We start from the raw sequence: 16,820 nt of genomic DNA, 5'->3' as shown, positions 1-16,820 counted from the left end.
TCTCCTGCTCCCCGAGTGCGCTCAGTTCTTTGCGCTTCCCTTCAGGCAGATCTTGGCAGTGGGGTTGCTGGCGCAGACCTGCAGCAGGATTGTGGGCTTGCAGTGGATGGCAGGGCCCCCGCAGGCCAGCTGTGCGGCCTGCTGCTGGAGGAGAGCCTCCGACGAGCCAGAAGCGGCAGCTGTTGCACGACTGGACACAAGCTTGTTTTGACCGCCACAAGAGCGGCGCCTATGCAGCATTTTGCATACATTCATCTCCTGCACCCCCACATTTTACATCAGCAAGGATCCAGGCAAGCACTCACCACAGACTTCACGTCGGCGGCGGCGGCGGGGGCCGCGTTGATGAGCACAGTGGCGGCAAGAGCGAGGACCGCCGCAACCACCGGGGCCTTCTTGGGGGCCGCCTGCAAGCCACCAGGTGCCATGGGAGCGTTGCGAGGGGTCAGGGGCAGTCCTGGGCCACCCCATCATCGTGTGAACCCTAGTGGTGTCGTGTGGAGTTCTCCACCAGCCGATCGCGCGATCACCCTAACGATGGCTCTCCGCACTGGTCCACCAGGCAACTTTCAGGCGGCGCACCTGCTGGGGGCGAGCGCTGGCCTGCACGCGCAGAGGCTGGCGGGTGCGCACGGTGGTGCGCACGGCAGAAGCCTTAGGGGTAGCGACAGCCTGCATCTTGGGAGGTGGAGAGTGTGTGGGGGTGGGAGGAGCTTAGATCAGACTGCAAGCGTCCACACACGAAAGCCCGACACATCCTGGCCGTCAGCCCCTGGGTCCCGCTTCCCGAGGCCTGTCGGAGCGGAATGCTTGGGTTGGGGTGCTCTGGCAGTGCCATGTGGTGGCGATGGCAGCCGGTCTTTGCGCAGCCCGCCTCTTTGCGTTGCAAGTGTGCCATGTCCCGCCGCCACCGGGCGGCGCCACCGCCACCCTTGCGTCTGCTGGCCTGCCCTGGGCTTTCCCTGTCAGCCTACTAACCCACCGTGCGCTGCGCACCCGTGTGTTACAGCAAGGCTGGCTGGGGCAGAGGCAGGTGGAGCGGGGCACTCTGCAACATGGCGGCGCACGTGGATGGGAGGGCACCGGCGTTCAGGGGCGGTGCGCAAGGCAAGGCAGGCAGCGTGAGAGAGCGGCAGGGGAAGAGGCGATAGCAGCGCAGCAAGCACAAAACTGGGGTGGGTCAAAACAAGCATGCAGGTCAGAATAAAAGTGCAGTGCATTCAGGGGGGCAGTGCAGGCAGGGTCAAGTGCAAACATTGTCATGCATGCATTCATGCGCAGTGCTGGCAAGGGAAGGTATTCACAGGTTGCAGCAGGCAAAGCAGAGCTGAGCGGAAAGTAGTAGTCAATACCTGCACTGCTGGTTACTGGTCACTGGCCGGCGGCAGCAGGCTCGGCTGCTGCGATCCCGGCCCCGTTCTGGTGCTGCGCCGCGGCGCCGCCGCCCGCGCCGCCATCTGCCGCCTCCACGGCGGCGCCAGCACCTGCTGCGGCTGCCGCGCCCGCGCCGCCCGCAGGCTCACCCGGCTGCTCCTGCTGGGCCGGGACCGCCTCGCCGGCGGCACCGCCCTGCTGCTGCTGCTGCTCCTGCAGTTGGGCCGCCTTCAGCTTGGCCTCCTCCTGGGCGATGCGGCGCCGCAGGATCTCCATCTGTACCTCCACCGTGCGCCGCTTGGCATCCTTGCGTGCCGTGTCCTGCACCCAAACCGCACAGCGCCGCAAGGGGGGGGTGCCTGATGAGAGAGGCGCCAGCCCGGCGGCTAGCGCACACACCAGCGCCCCACCAGCCTGCCCTGCCTGCCCACACGTGCCGGCCAGCCACAGCATCAGCACCCCCCGAACCGCACCTTGTGCTGCAGCTCATCCATCTTGCGCTTGCGCTCCGCCGCCAGCCGCCGGTTCTCCTCGTCCTGAGCCCGCTTGCGCGCCTCGATGGCCGCCAGCTTGCGGTGACGCTCCTCCTGCGGCCCCACAACAGACGCACGCGCCGCGCTTTGTGTGGACACTGCACGCGTCTGGCAGCACGGGAGGGCGAGCACGCACGCCGCCACCGACCGTGCGAAGGGCGACACTCCGCCTTGCTGCGGTTGCTCCTGCTTGCCGTGGGCCCACCCAAATGCCGGCAGCTCACCTCCTCTCGTGCCGCCCGCTCCTCGGGAGTCAGCTGCTCCGCCTCCTCCTGGGCTGCCCACCTCGCTGCCGCCTGCTGATGCTCCGCCTCTCCCAGCTCTGCCGCCCCGCCTCCACGCTGCTGCTGGTGGGCGTGCGGCGGGCCTCCCCTGCCGCCTTCAAAGCCCGGGCGAGGGCCCTGAGCCCCCGGCGGGCCGCCTGGGTAGGGCCGGTTCCAGCCGCCGCCGCGCCCATGCCCGGCCCCGCCCCGCCCTCCCCCATACTGCTGCGGCGGGCTTGCGCCTGGCATGCCGCCGCCGCGGCCGCCTCCGGGGCTCTGCTGGTGTGGGAAGGCGCCGTGGCGCTGCTCCGCCATGCCCATCTGGTGCAGGACAGCCCTGTCCATGTCGTCCCCGGCCTCCTGGCCCCGCTGTTGCTCCGCCTCGCGCCGCTGCTGCTCCTCGCGCTGCTGCTCCCGCTGCTGGCTCAGCAGCTGCTGGTGGCGCTGCTGGATGAGGTGCATGGCCATGAGGTGCTGCTGCAGCAGCTGCTGCTGCTGCTGCTGCTGCTGCTCGCCGTCCGGGTGGCGCGGCGGCGAGCCGGGCGGCGGGGGCGGCTTGGCCAGCGCTGCGGCCGCCGCCTGCATGCCTGCCATGCCCATCACTCCCGGAAGCGGCATGCCGGGGGCCAGGCCTGCAGGGCAGGGCAGGGCGGGGCGGGGTCGCGCATGGCCAGCAAAAGAGCAGGACGCAGTGGGGAGGAGGCGCATCATGCGTGCGTGCGTGGCACCAGCACCAGTGTGCGTGTGGCGCTGCCGAGGCTCCAAGGGCGGCATACCGCTCGGCGCTGCGCAGCTCCAGGGCCACAAGATGGCGCCCCGCACCCACCTGATGCGCCCAGCTGCTGCTGCTGCTTGAGCAGCGCCGCGTGCTGCGCCTGCATCGCCTTCACCATCTGAGCCACGGCCTCGCCGCCCACGCCAGCCGCTGCTGCCGCGCCTGCGCCCCCTGCCAGGCCCCCAGCCATGGCCGCATCAGGCGCCAGGAAGCCGGCCGGCAGGATGATGCCTCCCGCAGGCGCCAGCGGGGCAGGCGCCAGCATGCCGGCGGCGAGGCCGGGCAGCGGCAGCGCGCCGCGGCCGCCGCGGCCCTGCTGCTGCTGCAGCTGCTGCTGCATGAGCATCATGCGCTGCAGGTACATCTGCTGCATCTGCTGCTGCTGCTGCATCGCCAGCTGCTGCTGCTGCTGCTGCTGGCTTGCCTGCTGCTGCTGGTAGCCGCCGCCGCCGCCGTGGTTTTGGTTGCCGCCGCGTGCCTGCCCGCCGCGACCCCCACGGCCGCCGCCTCCGCGCGCACCGCTGCAACCAAAGTCGCCGCCGCCCCTGCCTCGCTGCCTGCTCTGCTGCTGCCAGTCTCGGCGCTCCTGGTGCGACACGACGTCCGCCTTGTAAGCATCTGGCACCTTGGCCTCGCCCTGTGGGGAGGCGGGAGTAGGCACCAAAGTGTCAAGGGAGAGGCGAGGAAGCCCACAGTAACCTGACAGCATAATCATCAGCTGGCTGCCAGCAGACTGCACCCGATTGGCCGCAGCACTGGCCTGCACCCACCTCTGCAGCACCCGCGCCGGCCGGTGGGGCCCTGGAAGGAGCTTCGCCACCGGCGTCGCCGCCGCCAACGCCCTGCATTTCCGCGGCTGCTGGCTCCTCCTCCGCCGCCCCCTCCTCCTCCTCCTCATACTCGTAGACCTCCTCGCCCTCCCCCTCCTCGCCCTCATAGTCCAGCTCCAACTCTAGCCCGTCATCAAGCTCTGCAGAGGCCAGGCCGGGCAGGCGCTGTAGGGGTGAGAAACGGGGCATGAGGGCGGTGGCAACGGCGTGCTATCGAGGCTGTTGGCTGGGGCCTCACCCTCCTCGCCGGCCATCGTCACGCCCTAACGCCACCCAGCCGTTTATTGGCTGACCAAATGCAGTAGGCTGGGCTGTGTGCTCCTCTTCGTCGCTTACTCGCTTACTCTGCCAGCGAGGCATCGCTCAGAAATGAAGGATGCAAAACTGAAGAGCTCCTGGGCTATTTGGGCATGATCAGGGTTCTGTGGAGAGCGCAGCAGCGATAGGACTCCCCACGGCTCCCACCCAACCTTGCGCAGACCAAACCCCAGCGCTCGGTGGTTGCTGAGAGGTGGTGCAGGCGGTGGAGATGGCCTTGCGCCAGCTCGCTAGAGCAGCAGCAGCGAGCCCCTTGCAGCCATGGCGGGCTGGGCTGCGGGGAGCGCCTGTGCTGGCCCGGCTATGCTCTTCAGGCGTGCTGGACGCGGCACATGCACCTGCGAGCGCAGCAGCAGCGGCAGCAGCAGCGGGAAGGCGCCTGCCCCATGACTGGGCGAGTGGCGGCAGCTCCGCCTGGGCGGCGGCAGCGGCACACTCGTTTGCCTCCAGCGCCGCCACGCAGCCTGCGGCGGCAGCAGCGCCGGCCGCTACCCCTTGCACGCAGCCAGGCCCCAGCGGCAGTGCAGCAGCAGCAGCGGTGGCAGTAGAGTCGGTGGCAGGAGATGCGGCGGCGGCGCTGGAAGCCTCCTCTGCCGACCGGGTGCTGGCTGGCGATTCGGATTGGGTGCAGGATGACCCCAGCGACTGCAGCATGTGCGACACAGGCGCCGCGCTGGACGAGGAGGCGGCGGCGGCGGCGGCGGCGCTGCTGGGCCGGCACCGCGCCGCGTCGCGCCCGCTGCCGCCAGCAGCATCGCCCAGCGAGCAGGTTCGCGCCGCGCTGCCCGGCACGCCGGCCGGGAGCGGGCTCCGTGTGGGGCGGCCGCCGGTCGGCAAGCAGCCCTCCACGCCCTGCCGCACCCCTGGAGCACGTCGCTTGTCGTGCATTCCATCGCCATTCGCTCTGCGCACTACTGGGCTCGCCCTGCCTGCCCACCTGCCCGCCCACCTGCTTGCGCACAGACCACGACACCCCTCGCCCCCACACACAACCTCTGGCCTGCGCCCTGCCCGCTGCAGGTCTTCAAGGCCGACGCTCACTACGTGGGCAGCAAGATAGACATCTACGCGCTCAAGGAGCGGCCTGAGTTTGCGGGGCACTACCGCAAGGTTCACAAGGGGGCGGTGGTGCTCAGCCTCACCCCGCGCCGCATCTCCGACCAGTGCGAGACCGAGGTGGGCCGGCGGCAGGGAGGGAGGCGGGCGGGTGCTGGGCGGGCCCTGAGCAGGCGCCGCCCGTGGGGTGGAGGGAGGGACAGGGGGAGATCGCTGCGGAGGGCACAGGCGGGGGCAGCGCGGGGCAGTGCCAGCCGCAGGGCAGCAGCAGCAGGTGCTGCGCAGTGGGGCTGTGTGCGGCTGTACATTTCCCCCACCCCAGCGGCGCCCCACCGCCACCACCACGCACCACCTGCAGCCCACCCCCTCCTCCTCCCAACGCTGCCCCTCGCCCAGCCACCTCGCCCCGGCATGCGTGCAGGGCATGCCTGTGGGCCCCTACATGGTTGCCTTCAACTACGGCTCAGTGGTCTTCTTTGCGGCGGGGCCCAAGCTGCGGGCGCAGTACCTGGCTATCGCGCGCGAAGTGGCGGCCGACCCCGTCAGCAGCGACCGGCCGTACGTGGAAGGTGCGGGGCAGCTGCCCGCGCTCCCGCCGCGCTGTGGGCGCCCTCTCCCTGGCCTGGCTATGCCTATGGCGCGAGGCAGGAAGAGGCTGGGGGCCTGCATTCCCAGCGGGTTTGCGGTGGGCTGCAGGCCATGAGCGCTGCCCGCCTGTGTTGCAAGCGTGAGCGCGGGGCCAGCTCAGCTGCAGCAGGAGAAGCGTGAACCCGTCCGAGCCTCCTGCGCCGCCTCCCTGCCGCCCTGCAGAGTACTGCCTCACGCTGTCGCCGCTGCTGCCGGTGTGGAGCTCCTGCTCGCCAGACAACATCAAACTGCAGGTGCGGGGGTGGCAGGGTGGGTGCAGGGTGGGTGCGGCCGGCGGCAGCTGGGGCGTGAGGCATGGTGGTGGCTGGCCTGCCCCCTGCCCGCTCGCCTCCCCATGCTGTACTGCCCCGTACCGTACCGCAGATGCTGGACCTGAAGAACATCCAGGTGATCAGCCAGGTGCTGGCGCAGTCGGTGGCCATGGACTTTTACTCCAGGTGGGTGGGGAGGAAAGCGCGGCGGGGAGGAAAGCGCGGCGGGGAGGAAAGCGCGGCGGGGAGGAAAGCGCGGCGGGGGCCCCCGGGTGTGTGTGCGAGATGGGTGCGGGTGTGCTGACAATCACGCATAGTGGCGGCGTGGGGTGTGCTGACGATCACACGTAGTGGCTGCGTGGGTGGTGTGGTGCCCAGGCGGCCGCTGCCCTGCAGCACCTGCCGCGGTGCTGCCCCCCGCGGTGCTATGCCTGCCACCCACCCACCCTTGCGCGTGCGTCTGTGCAGCCACGTCGAGCGCACGCTGGAGACCTTCTGCAACATGAACCTGGAGATGCAGGAGACGCAGAACATAGGGAAGATCAACAAGCAGGTGCGGGGGCTGGGGGGCATAGGGGGGGCCCTTATAGGCAACAGGCGACACTGCAGTGGCAGCCGGCTGTCATCTTGAGTTGCAAGCAGGCGCGGTGTGGGCGCGGTGCCAGCAGGGGAGCGGGAGCGGGCACGTGCCCACGCGCCCCATCCCCTCCTGTCCGCCCCGCGCGCCCCGCCGCCTGCCCTGTCGCAGGTGCTGCTGCAGCTGGTGGCGGAGAACAACATTGTGATGACTGACATCATCAACAAGCTGGGGGTGCACGAGCGCTTTGACATCGCCTGGAAGCATGTCAACTATGGTGGGCCCTGCCGCTGCCCTGGGCCCACCTTCCTGGCTACCTTCCTTTGGGGACGCCGCCTGGCTGCGCCGACGGCGAGGTTGCCTGTTGATATCACGCAGAGTCTGCCGCTGCAAGGGCAGCCACTGCAGTGGGGTTGCAAGCGGGCTGGGGCTGGGGCTGCGTGCACACGGGGTCCGGCGCCCCGCCTGACCCCACCCTGCCAGCTCTGCTGCCCCGGTCGTGCGCGGCGCTTGCAGGCAAGATCTGGGAGTTCCTGCGGTCGGAGCTGGAGATGGATGGGCGGTTCAAGACGCTCGAGTCCAAGCTCAACCTCATCCAGGACAACCTCAAGGTGGGCTGGGCTGGCCGTGGGCGGCAGCTGAGCGGGTGGTGTGACCTGCAACGCGCAGCGGGCGCCCGGTGCGTGCTGGTTGCCCTCATGGCCGCACGTCCCCCCCGGCACGCCACCCGCCGCACACCCGTGCCCCGGCATGTTCTTCCCGCCCCTCCTCCTGCCCGCAGTACTTTCTGGAGATCCTGCAGAACCGCAAGAGCGACACGCTGGAGTGGATCATCATCATCCTCATCGGCGCCGAGATCTGCCTCTCCCTCTACGACCTCTTCTCCAAGGGCTTCAACTGAGCGCCCTCGACAGGCCACATGGTGGCGTGAGCCGGCCTCACCCCGGCATTTGCTGAGCGCCGAGCTGGCGATTCACGGTCCAGCATGCCCCATCTAGATGCAGAGCCCCACTTCTGTCGCCCCTCGGTCGCCGCCTGCGGTGGGGGTGGAGGCCTGCGGAGGCGCTGGCGATGTGCCCACTCTCACGCAGAAGCACTGCCGTGCGCAGCCGCCACCTTTACCACCCCTCCCATCTCATTTGTGTCTGCCTGTACTGCCTGCACTGACCCCAACACTTCTATTGACTCCCGCAGTGACTGTAAGACTTCTTACATGCCCTGGCAGCGGGACAGGCCTGCGCCCTGGCAGGCGGGCCTGCTCCGCGGCCCTGTGGGCCTGTGGGCCCGGCAAAGAATGCAGCTGGATGAATGTTTGGGTTCGCTCCAAGGAAATAAATCAAAGAATGTGTGCTGAAAGTGTTGTGCGGGATGTTTGGGCTGCGTTTGCGTTTGACTCAGGGGGGACAAGACAGGATCACGGAAAAGAACAACATGGAACAGTGATGAACAATAAACACTCGGTGCGCCACGAGAAAATTTTGGGGCCAGCTCATGCGAGCAGCGCTCAAGTGTCTGTGCCAAGTCAGCAGAAGAAGAAATGTCCTTTGAGCCAGCCCCGATGAAAGTACAAGGAGAATGGGAGGGGGGGTGTAAGGAAGCATGGCCAGCTTGAACAGCGCTAGCTAGGCATGCTGCAAGCTACTCAGGCTGGACAGGGCCGTCGGCAGTACCACCTCTGTGGCGGCATGCCTGGCGTCGCGCGCCTACTGGACGAAGACGCCGCCATCCAGCATCTGCTGCAGGCGGCCGGGCAGGCAGGCGGGCTCGCAGTCGAGGCTGCTGCGCCGCGCCGGCGCCTGCCCCTCGTCCCGGGGGCAGCCTGCTGCCGCCGTGCAGGCCAGCCGCAGCAGCTCTGCCACGTTGTCCAAGGTCACCGACTTGCCCTGCATGATGCGGCAGGCACACATGAGAGGCGACAGGCGCAGCATAGGCATGCCCCGTGCACGGGCAGGGCGGCAGCAGGATGGTGATGCCAGGGCGCTGGTGCCGCCAGGGCCCCAGCCAGCCCGCCAGGGACCAGCCAGCCAGCCAGGCCGCGGCAGCGGCCTGCTTCCCCGGCTGCTCACCATGACGGCATCCATGCCGCACTGCCAGCACTTCTGGAGGGCGGGCGAGCCGTGGGACACGTCCTCGCTGGTGACCGCCACGATGAAGGCGGCGCCACGGCCAGGGCGCAGCCCGCGCGCGCGCTCCAGCAGGCGGATGTGCTCGGTGGCCTGCCAGCCGTCCATGACGGGCCTGTCGGCAGCAGCGGGGCGGGGCAGGGCTGTGAGCCGAGCTAAGTGGCTATGCCTAATCTGCCGCCAGATGCACCACCCCTGCACGGGGCGGGCAAGATTGGCCAGGCAGCACCCGGCAGACGCCCCCTTCTGCCTGCACTCACATGTTGAGGTCCATGAGCACCAGGGGAAAGGAGGAGGCCTTGCAGGCCGCATAAGCGCTCTGCCCGCAGCTGGCCTCGACCACGCTGCTGCCACCTGCCGCATGGACCAGGCGCCGCAGCACCAACCGGTTCAGGGCGCTGTCATCCACCTGCGCGGCAAAGGCAGCGGGGTGAACGACGACCGATGGGATCAGCACCGTGCGTCGTGCACGATCGTGTCTGCAGAGTGAGGCTCTGAAGCAGGGCCGTCCGGAGAGCAGCGGTGTGCCGCCTCGCGTCGGGGCAGTGTTCACGGCGTTTTGGGGCTGTGAGGCGGTAGTACACGTCCATGGGGACGTCCCTGGCGCCCTGGGAGAGTGGGGGGAGGGGTGACTGACTGGCGCTGCGCTTCTACTCACCACTAGCACGTCCATGGAGCACAGGGCGCGTGCAGACGAGGGTATCAAGCTCGAAACGTTGATGCGAAGGCCTCCAACCGACACAAGCCAAAGGTGCGATTGCGCTGTGAAAAGCGCCAGGCGCGCCCGGAGGCACCCCATCGTGTGGCTCACAGGCTCCGCTTCCCAAAGCCCCTATTGCTTTCCTGGCATTAATTGGTGCACCTCTAACTGGTTCAGACCCGCGCCGGGGGCTATCGGCCAGACTGGGCTGCGCCGGCGCCCTGGCCAGGTGGGATGCGATGCGAAAGAGCACAACATTTCGAGGACGAAACCATGTCCAGGTACTGAGCCGACCCTGGGGGGCTTGTCTGAGTCCCTAGGTTGCACAGGAATGGGCGCACCGGTTCGGCATTACGGGCAGAGGGAACAGGCACATCGAAAGAGGGCCGCTCTGGTCAGAAGAGCGAGAAAGCTGCCGAGGCCAGCGTGGGAGCAGCCCGTGGGCTTTTGACAACAGCAGCAACCGCAGTAACGAAGGGCGGGGCGGGCACCGCCGCCGCCGCCGCCGCCGCCGCCGGCCTTTCCGCCGCCTGCTGGCTGCTGTCAGCCACCTCCGCCATCTTCCAATCGCCGCCCTCCTTAGGAACAGGCTGCTCCCGTTGGTCAACCTCCAACGCCCGTTCTCCAAAAAGGGGCGGGTGCTTTTGGAGGGCGCCCCTGGGCACTACGGGTGGCCATTGCCAGTCCCCCACGATAGGGTGAGGGGCTTAACTCAAGCCTGCCGCCCTTGCGCACAGCTGCCTGGTGCCCACCAATAGACCCGCCACAACCTGCCCCTTGGGGCCTCCAAACAGCGCCCAGCTGGGCCGCCAACAGGCGCTGTCGCTGGCCCCCGCTCCCACCTGCCAGCCACTGCTGCGCCTGCCCCCACACGCGCACCTGCGCCGCTGGCGCCGCAGCCGCCACTGCTCGCGCTCCGCCGCGGGGTGGGCCAGTGTGAAGTCCTCGCTTCCTGCGCTCCGGTGCCAGCGAGGTCAGGGGGAGGAGGACAGATCTCAGCGGAGGCCTCCTTGAGCGCAGCGCAAGCCGAGAGCACGAGCGGCAAGCACAGCTGCGCCTTGGTTGAGGCAGTGCGCTGGCATGGCTGCTCAGGGGTGCCCCATCGCCTCCCGCCCCGGGCCTCCCCACAGCTGCCGCACCATGCACGATGGGGTCCTCTGGGCTCATCTCCCACCCCTCGCCCGCCAGCGCCTCCAGCCGGTCGGCAAAGGCCCTGCAGGGCATGGCAGCGCAGGGAGTGGCGGGAGAGAGAGGATGTGGGCGCAATTGCAGTGCGTCGGGCGGCCAGGCGGCCAGGCTTCAGAACGGGGGAGGCCGGCGAGGGCTTGGCGCGCCAGAGGGAGGCCCTCAGGCTCCGCACGCCGGTGACCTCATCCGTGACCTCGTCGGTCAGTGCAAAGTACCTGCAGCATCGCAGCATGCAAGCTGAGCAAGCATTGACATGCCAGCATGCGTGCATGCCGTGCATGCCGTGGGCAGCCGCCGCACGACGTACTTGATGAAGTGCTCCCGCATCTCCTCGTATTGAGCCGAGTCGAAGAAAGCCTCCTCCTCCCGCTCCAGCTCCTCGCCCTCGCTGCCGGCGCCCGTCTCCAGCTCCGCCTGGTCGTTGGCATCGGCGACGGCAGCACCCCCGTCGGCGCCAACCCCCTGCGGTGCGAGTGACGGCAGCAGTCGGGGCGGGCGGGCGGCCTGGGCCGAGCGTACGCCGCCGCTGGAACGCAGCTGGCGTCCTGCAGCTGCAGAACCCGCCCCTGCCCGTGCTCTCTGGCTGCAAGCAGCAGGGTCGAGGCCAGAGCAGGCCTGCTCGCCTGAAGTGGGATGGGCATTGGCAGCTGCTGGCTTGGGCCAGGGAAGGACAGATGGAGCTGCAAAGATAACGATTTGAGGCAGCAGGGCAGAAGCATCTTGAAAATGCAGCACGCTGGAAAGCACCTGGAAAGCAGCAGGCCTTACCCAAGGTTGCAAGGGCCGAGAAGGCCAACTGGCTGTGCCCATGTGAGGCCACCATCCCCCAAGGCCGCATGAGGGCCTGGAGGCTACTCGACACCTCAACCGCGCGGCTCAGGGGCCCAGCCTGCGCCCTGGGCTGCACAGTGCAGTTGCCAGGAGCGCCCAGTGCGACGGGCGCGGGCGAGGCCGCCCCCGCAGCCCCGCGGGGCGGCGGCTGTGGCGCCGGCGCCGTGCGGGCACTGGGCGGCGGCGCTGCCGTCTGGAGCCTGCTGCCCGGCAGCCCGACCATCACCGGGCTGTCCATTGATTCCATCAAGTTTGAGAGAGAGTTTGAGGTGAGGCGGGTTGAAGCTTGCAGCTCAAGGCAGGGCTCATCGCGCCGGGTTGGCAATCGGTGGTCGAGTGCCCCTCTGCCCGTCTCCCGCCGCGCCCCACGCCCGCCCACCCCTAAGGTGCAGACCGCCGCCGACCACCCGGAGCACTCTGACTGGGAGGACGGCGTGGAGATGGGCAAGCAGGCGCTGCTGCGCGGCAAGGCGCTGTTTGATGGGTGCACCACGCTGGGGGAGATGCGGGAGCGCCTCAGGCGGGTGGCGGCCAGAGCGGCGGCCAGGCGGCGCTGAGCACCAGCCGCACGCACGCCGACACACGCATGCATGCACGGATGCAGCCATGCGCTCTGGTGTGCGGCCAAGTCGGCATCCACGCGCGCCTTGCCTGGGTCCTCTGGTTGGCTGGACCGAGTGCAGGGTGAAGATTGAGCTGCTGGAGGCGCTGGAGGCGGATGGGTTTGAGCTGAGCGAGGAGGTGACGGCCGACCGCGCCTTCCTGTGGTGCCGCTGCCCCAAGCCGCCCCACCAGCGGCAGGCGCCCGACACCTGGGATGACCCGCCGGAGGACATCTGCTGAGCGCCTGCCGGCACAGCGGCCGGCTGGCCCGGGAGGGTACCAGGCCAGGACACCAGGGCTGATCAAGACCAGAGATGCTGCAGAAACACAGCCCTTGCATGTGCGCCAGGAACAGCAGGGAAGCAGTTGCCAAGCGCATGATTTTCGTGCCTTGAATGAAGCTGATGAGTGATGATGCCACCAGCTCACACACGCAGTTCATTTCAGTGCAAATGGCAGCAGCACGCAGTGTCAAATAGCAGGCCGTCGCTTCACGTCACCTCACCCCTTGACGCCTTCCGCCACCTCCTCCACCGTCGGCTCGCAGCCATCATCCACCCCCATCACCACACCCCACCTGAGCAGCTCGCAGAACTGGGGACGGCTCAGGAGCTGCACGCCAGGCAGCTGCGCCGCCGCCTGCCGCTCCTCCGCTGTGTTGTAGCCCCAGTCTGCCAGGTAGAGGCGCCACCTGCTCGTGCAGGCGCCGCAGCAGCGGGGGCGGGCGGGACGTGAGTCAGGCGCACAGCTGGCCGCTCACACGCCGCCACGCTCTCCTCCTCCGCTGTGCTACAGTCCCATGCTGCGGCGGCCACAGGCTGACATGAACCAGCCCATGGTGCATCGCCACACCTGGCCAGCAGGTCTGGCGCCTGCTCCGCGATGGCATGCATCGTCTCGTAGCGGTCGTCCACAAAGTGCAGGGTGGCGCCGTTGGCTGCCACCGGCCGCTCCATGATGGCCCTGCAACCAGGCCAGGAGCAGCAGCAGCAGCAGCAGGGAATCGTCAGGTGGCGGTGGGAGACCCGGCAGGCGGGCAGGCGGCGTTAAGGCAAGCCGGAGGGCAGGCAGAGGCAGCGAGCGCAGGCAGGGCGGCAGGTGGAAAGCCGCACCCCCCACCTGAGCGCCTCGATCTTTTTCTCGTTGGGGGGGATGAGGGAGGCGAAGAGGCGCGGCGACTGCTGATCCACTTCCATGCCCAGGCTGGCCCGCAGCAGCGTCACCAGCCGGCCGACTGCCTTGCTGGAGGCCACGTAGAAAGGGTAGGGGCACTCCGCCAGCGCCTCGCCGACGCCCGGGTACAGCGGGTTGAGCGACAGCCAGCGGTCGGCGTTGCCCCGCATCTGCGCGCTGCGGTGGCCCTCAAACGCCGCCGCCAGCGCCTCGTGGCTCTCGCCCCACCGCCGCACCGTGGCCGCCAGCAGCGGCTCCCAGTCGTCCAGTATGAGCTGCACGTTGCTGCAGCGGCGGCGGGTGGGAGGGTACCAGGGAGCAGGCGGCGGCAGCAGGGAGGGGGCTGAGCGGGATGCATGCTCTGGAACAGTGCCCTCGCAGGCTGCCGCCACAAGTGAGCTGCGGCATCAGCCCAGAAAGGAAGCAGAGCTGCCCCAGCTCAGCAGAGCTGCACCTTTCGTCTTCCAGGATCAGGCGGGCCATCACCAGGGCCTCGTAGCCCTTGATCAGGCGAGGCCGCACGCGGCGCAGCCCTGCCATGATGCGCTGCAGCTCGGCGTCGCCCACTGCACCAAACAGCTGTGGCCAGTACTGCTGGCAGGCCTCGTAGCCGCTGGTGGACACCTCCCGCTCGCTGTCGCAGATGACGCCGTCGAAATCCAGCACCATCACATCGGAGGGCCCGCCGGCAGCCGCCGCAAGGGTGCCCACGCCGCGGCCGCGCCGCGGCTGCTGCCGCGGGCGCATGGCCGCTGGGGGAAGCTGGCAGCGGTGGCGGCTGGCTGGCTGTGCGCAGACACCGGGCCAGTTGTTATGCGGCTGCCCAGCTTGTAGGGCCACTGTCTCTGTGAGCCTGCGCGACAGCATATTGGTGCAGGTTGTGCTGCGTGCCCAAGCGCAATCCCTGAAAGCGTGAAAGCGCTCGTGTCGACTAATTGCAAGCTACCGGCCGTAATAAGAGCTTGCTGTTATTAAAAGCGCTGGTGCTTATGTGGCGGCCACGCTGCACTGCCATCGCGACGTCTGAGCGCCCGGGCATGCATGTCCCTTGTCGTGGTGGTGATCGCCCTGCAAGCATCCAGGGCTCTGTGTCAAGGCAGCACAGAGTGCCCTAGTTGGCATGCACCGTTTTAAGGCAGGTCCGGCCCTCCCAGCATAACCCCGCACCCATAGCGAGTTCACATTTGCAGCCTCGACAGCGCTGGGCGCCAGTTGGGTATGGGGACAGCATCGGCAGGGCTCTTCCTGGGCTCGGCTGCCTTGAGCACCGTGCAGGACACCCCAGGGAGCGCATCACTGACCACCAGCGAGCAGCAGATTGGGCTGAGGCTGCAGCAGGAAGAGGCAGGGGGCCAGGTACTGGTCATCGAAGACCAGGCAGCAACACCCCTGCACCGCCTGCCACTGGATGCCGGCAAGGTGAGGACCGCTGGGTGGCGTGAGGGTGTGTCGGAGCAGCGATGTTTGTGCATGCAGTGCCGCCGCCGCCGCCGCCCTTAGGCGACAGTGGTCCGTCCCTTGGCGTGCAAGCCATCTCGACTTGACTTGCTGCCCCGTCCTCGTCTTTCCGTGCAGGTTTGGCAGGCAGGCAGCAGCGTGCTCATGGTGCGGGGTCCCAGTGGGCTGGGCGGGCAGGGCGCCTCAGACCCCACCACCTTTGTGCTGCGAGCGTTGGACACCAGCGGTGCGGCGGCGCTTGAAGAGCTGCACAGCCAAGTGGCAGCGGCAGCAGCGCAGCGGCAGCAGGACGCAGCCCAGCCCCCCGCCGACAGCCGCCATCAGCCTGCCGGCAGCCAGCTGCAGCAGCAGGGAGGCAACGGGGCGGGGGCGGGGGCTGGCAAGCGCAACGACAGTGCCGGGCACAGCCACTTCGATGTGAAAACAGACAAGGGCAGCGCAGACCTGGTGGGTGGGTGGGTGGGTGGATGGGCAGGGTGGGTCGCGGCGGCTTGTTTGGTGTCTGTGTTCGGACAGTCACATGGGAGGATCCCCGGGGGCACCGCCTCTGCCCGACCGGGCCTCTTGACACATCCCTTCCTGCGCCTGTCCTCCTCGACTCCACCCTCCGCCATCTGCCTCCCTCCCTCCTGCCGCAGTACTTCCACTACTACGGCTGCCTGCAGCACCAGCAGAACATGCTGCAGGACTACATCCGCACAGGCGCGGCGGTACTGCCGGGATGTCGCACGGCGGCGGCCAGCATGCTCCCAGCCTCGCCCTCCACGCCCACACACACTCACACACACGCTCTCTCTCTCTCTTGCTCTCTCTCTCCACACCACACGCCTACACACAGACACACACACCTGTCGGCCACCCCACCCCCATCCCTGCCCCACCCGCGCGCAGGCACCTACTACGCTTCCATCCTTGAGAATCCAGCCGACTTCCGGGGCAAGGCGGTGATGGATGTGGGCTGCGGCTCCGGCATCCTGTCCCTGTTTGCGGCGCAGGCGGGGGCGCGGGTGGTGTACGCCGTGGAGGCGTCTGACATGGCGCACCACGCACGCCAGCTGGCGGCCGCCAACCCGGCCCTCGGCCAGCGCATCCGCGTGCTGCACGGCAAGGTGGAGGAGGTGGAGGTGCCGGAGCAGGTGGGCGGTGGGGCGCGGAGGCGGTGGCGGAGTGTCGGGTTGGGGCGGGGCGGGGGCAGAGCAGGACGCGCATGCGGGGGCTGGAGCGGCAGGCAGGCTGCGGCAGGCCACGGCGCCGGCCCCAGGCAGCTGCCTGCCTGCCGCCTTCCCCTCCCCCTTTCTCCCGGTGACCACGGCTGCCCTGCCTGTGCCCGTCCCGTCCCGACGCGTGGCTGCCCCTGCCGCCCGCCTGGCCGCCAGGTGGACGTGCTGGTCAGCGAGCCGATGGGCACCCTGCTGGTGAATGAGCGCATGATTGAGAGCTACCTGTACGCCCGCGACAAGCACCTCAAGCCGGGGGGTGCGCTGCGCTGCCCTGCCCTGCGCTGCCCGCCTGCCTTTGCCTCGCCCAGCTGCCCGCCCCTTGCACCAGCCACCACCAGCTGCCGCGGCCTGTGGCGTGTGCCTGCAGCCAGGGGTGTGGTTTTTGTGCGCTGCGAGGCACTCCCCATCTTGCTGTTTTAGGCATCATCATCCCCCCCACCGCCACCCCCACGCACACCACACCACACCACACCACCAACCACCGCAGGCAAGATGTTTCCCCGACTGGGCCGCGTCCACCTGTGCGCCTTCTCGGACGAGGCGCTGTACGGCGAGGTGGCGCAGAAAGCGGCCTTCTTCCAGAGCCCCGACTTCTACGGCGTCGACCTGTCGGCCCTCCACGCCCCCGCCAACGCCGGCTACTTTGGCCAGGTGGGGCGGCGGCGGCGTGTGGCGTGTGCTGCCTGCCGGTGGCTGTTGTATGCGTGCGTTGCGGAGGCGCGGCGGGGCGAGGCTGGGGGTGGGGATGCGCTCTTGGCGCCTCCCCCGCCGCGCCCTTGCGCCCCCGCCTGCTCTCGCACCCCGCCACCTTGCACCGTGATCCCCGCTCGCCCTCCCGCCTCCCTCCCTGCCTCCCCACGCGTCCCGCCGCGTGCAGGTGGTGGTGGACCAGATCCCGC

General features: G+C 68.8%; 6 protein-coding genes across 6 annotated transcripts; 2 read left to right on the top strand and 4 right to left on the bottom strand.

Annotated features, from left to right (window-relative positions):
• Positions 1-21: 21 nt before the first annotated feature.
• On the bottom strand, positions 22-678 carry CHLNCDRAFT_144979 (expressed protein; the record flags this gene model as incomplete). The annotated part of the gene is made up of 3 exons (XM_005848254.1): positions 22-78; positions 306-407; positions 583-678. 3 exons carry the CDS (start codon positions 676-678, stop codon positions 22-24), a joined length of 255 nt encoding a protein of 84 aa, XP_005848316.1.
• Positions 679-1,371: 693 nt separating this feature from the next.
• On the bottom strand, positions 1,372-4,029 carry CHLNCDRAFT_144978 (hypothetical protein; the record flags this gene model as incomplete). Its single annotated transcript, XM_005848253.1, has 6 exons — positions 1,372-1,695; positions 1,848-1,961; positions 2,132-2,802; positions 2,997-3,582; positions 3,716-3,915; positions 4,014-4,029. The coding sequence occupies 6 exons, from the start codon at positions 4,027-4,029 to the stop codon at positions 1,372-1,374; spliced, it is 1,911 nt and encodes a 636-aa protein (XP_005848315.1).
• A 396-nt stretch (positions 4,030-4,425) lies between these two features.
• Positions 4,426-7,526, top strand: CHLNCDRAFT_144977 (hypothetical protein; the record flags this gene model as incomplete). Its single annotated transcript, XM_005848441.1, has 10 exons — positions 4,426-4,491; positions 4,599-4,862; positions 5,114-5,269; positions 5,571-5,718; positions 5,960-6,030; positions 6,161-6,234; positions 6,517-6,601; positions 6,797-6,902; positions 7,142-7,236; positions 7,407-7,526. The coding sequence occupies 10 exons, from the start codon at positions 4,426-4,428 to the stop codon at positions 7,524-7,526; spliced, it is 1,185 nt and encodes a 394-aa protein (XP_005848503.1).
• Positions 7,527-8,328: 802 nt separating this feature from the next.
• CHLNCDRAFT_144976 (hypothetical protein) lies at positions 8,329-9,421 on the bottom strand (the record flags this gene model as incomplete). The annotated part of the gene is made up of 4 exons (XM_005848252.1): positions 8,329-8,508; positions 8,692-8,863; positions 9,009-9,157; positions 9,407-9,421. The coding sequence occupies 4 exons, from the start codon at positions 9,419-9,421 to the stop codon at positions 8,329-8,331; spliced, it is 516 nt and encodes a 171-aa protein (XP_005848314.1).
• A 3,150-nt stretch (positions 9,422-12,571) lies between these two features.
• CHLNCDRAFT_22194 (hypothetical protein) lies at positions 12,572-13,990 on the bottom strand (the record flags this gene model as incomplete). Its single annotated transcript, XM_005848251.1, has 4 exons — positions 12,572-12,761; positions 12,923-13,033; positions 13,190-13,528; positions 13,698-13,990. The coding sequence occupies 4 exons, from the start codon at positions 13,988-13,990 to the stop codon at positions 12,572-12,574; spliced, it is 933 nt and encodes a 310-aa protein (XP_005848313.1).
• A 303-nt stretch (positions 13,991-14,293) lies between these two features.
• On the top strand, positions 14,294-16,576 carry CHLNCDRAFT_35144 (hypothetical protein; the record flags this gene model as incomplete). The annotated part of the gene is made up of 6 exons (XM_005848440.1): positions 14,294-14,662; positions 14,819-15,148; positions 15,340-15,403; positions 15,593-15,837; positions 16,078-16,177; positions 16,409-16,576. Coding segments are annotated over exons 1-6 (1,107 nt in total), but the record flags the coding sequence as incomplete, so codon positions are not given.
• Between the last annotated feature and the right edge of the window lie 244 nt (positions 16,577-16,820).

Source organism: Chlorella variabilis, assembly GCF_000147415.1.
Source record: "Chlorella variabilis unplaced genomic scaffold CHLNCscaffold_8, whole genome shotgun sequence".
Lineage (NCBI taxonomy): Eukaryota > Viridiplantae > Chlorophyta > Trebouxiophyceae > Chlorellales > Chlorellaceae > Chlorella > Chlorella variabilis.
The sequence above is the reverse complement of the archived record's forward strand: the minus strand, read 5'-3'. Positions and strand labels throughout refer to the sequence as shown.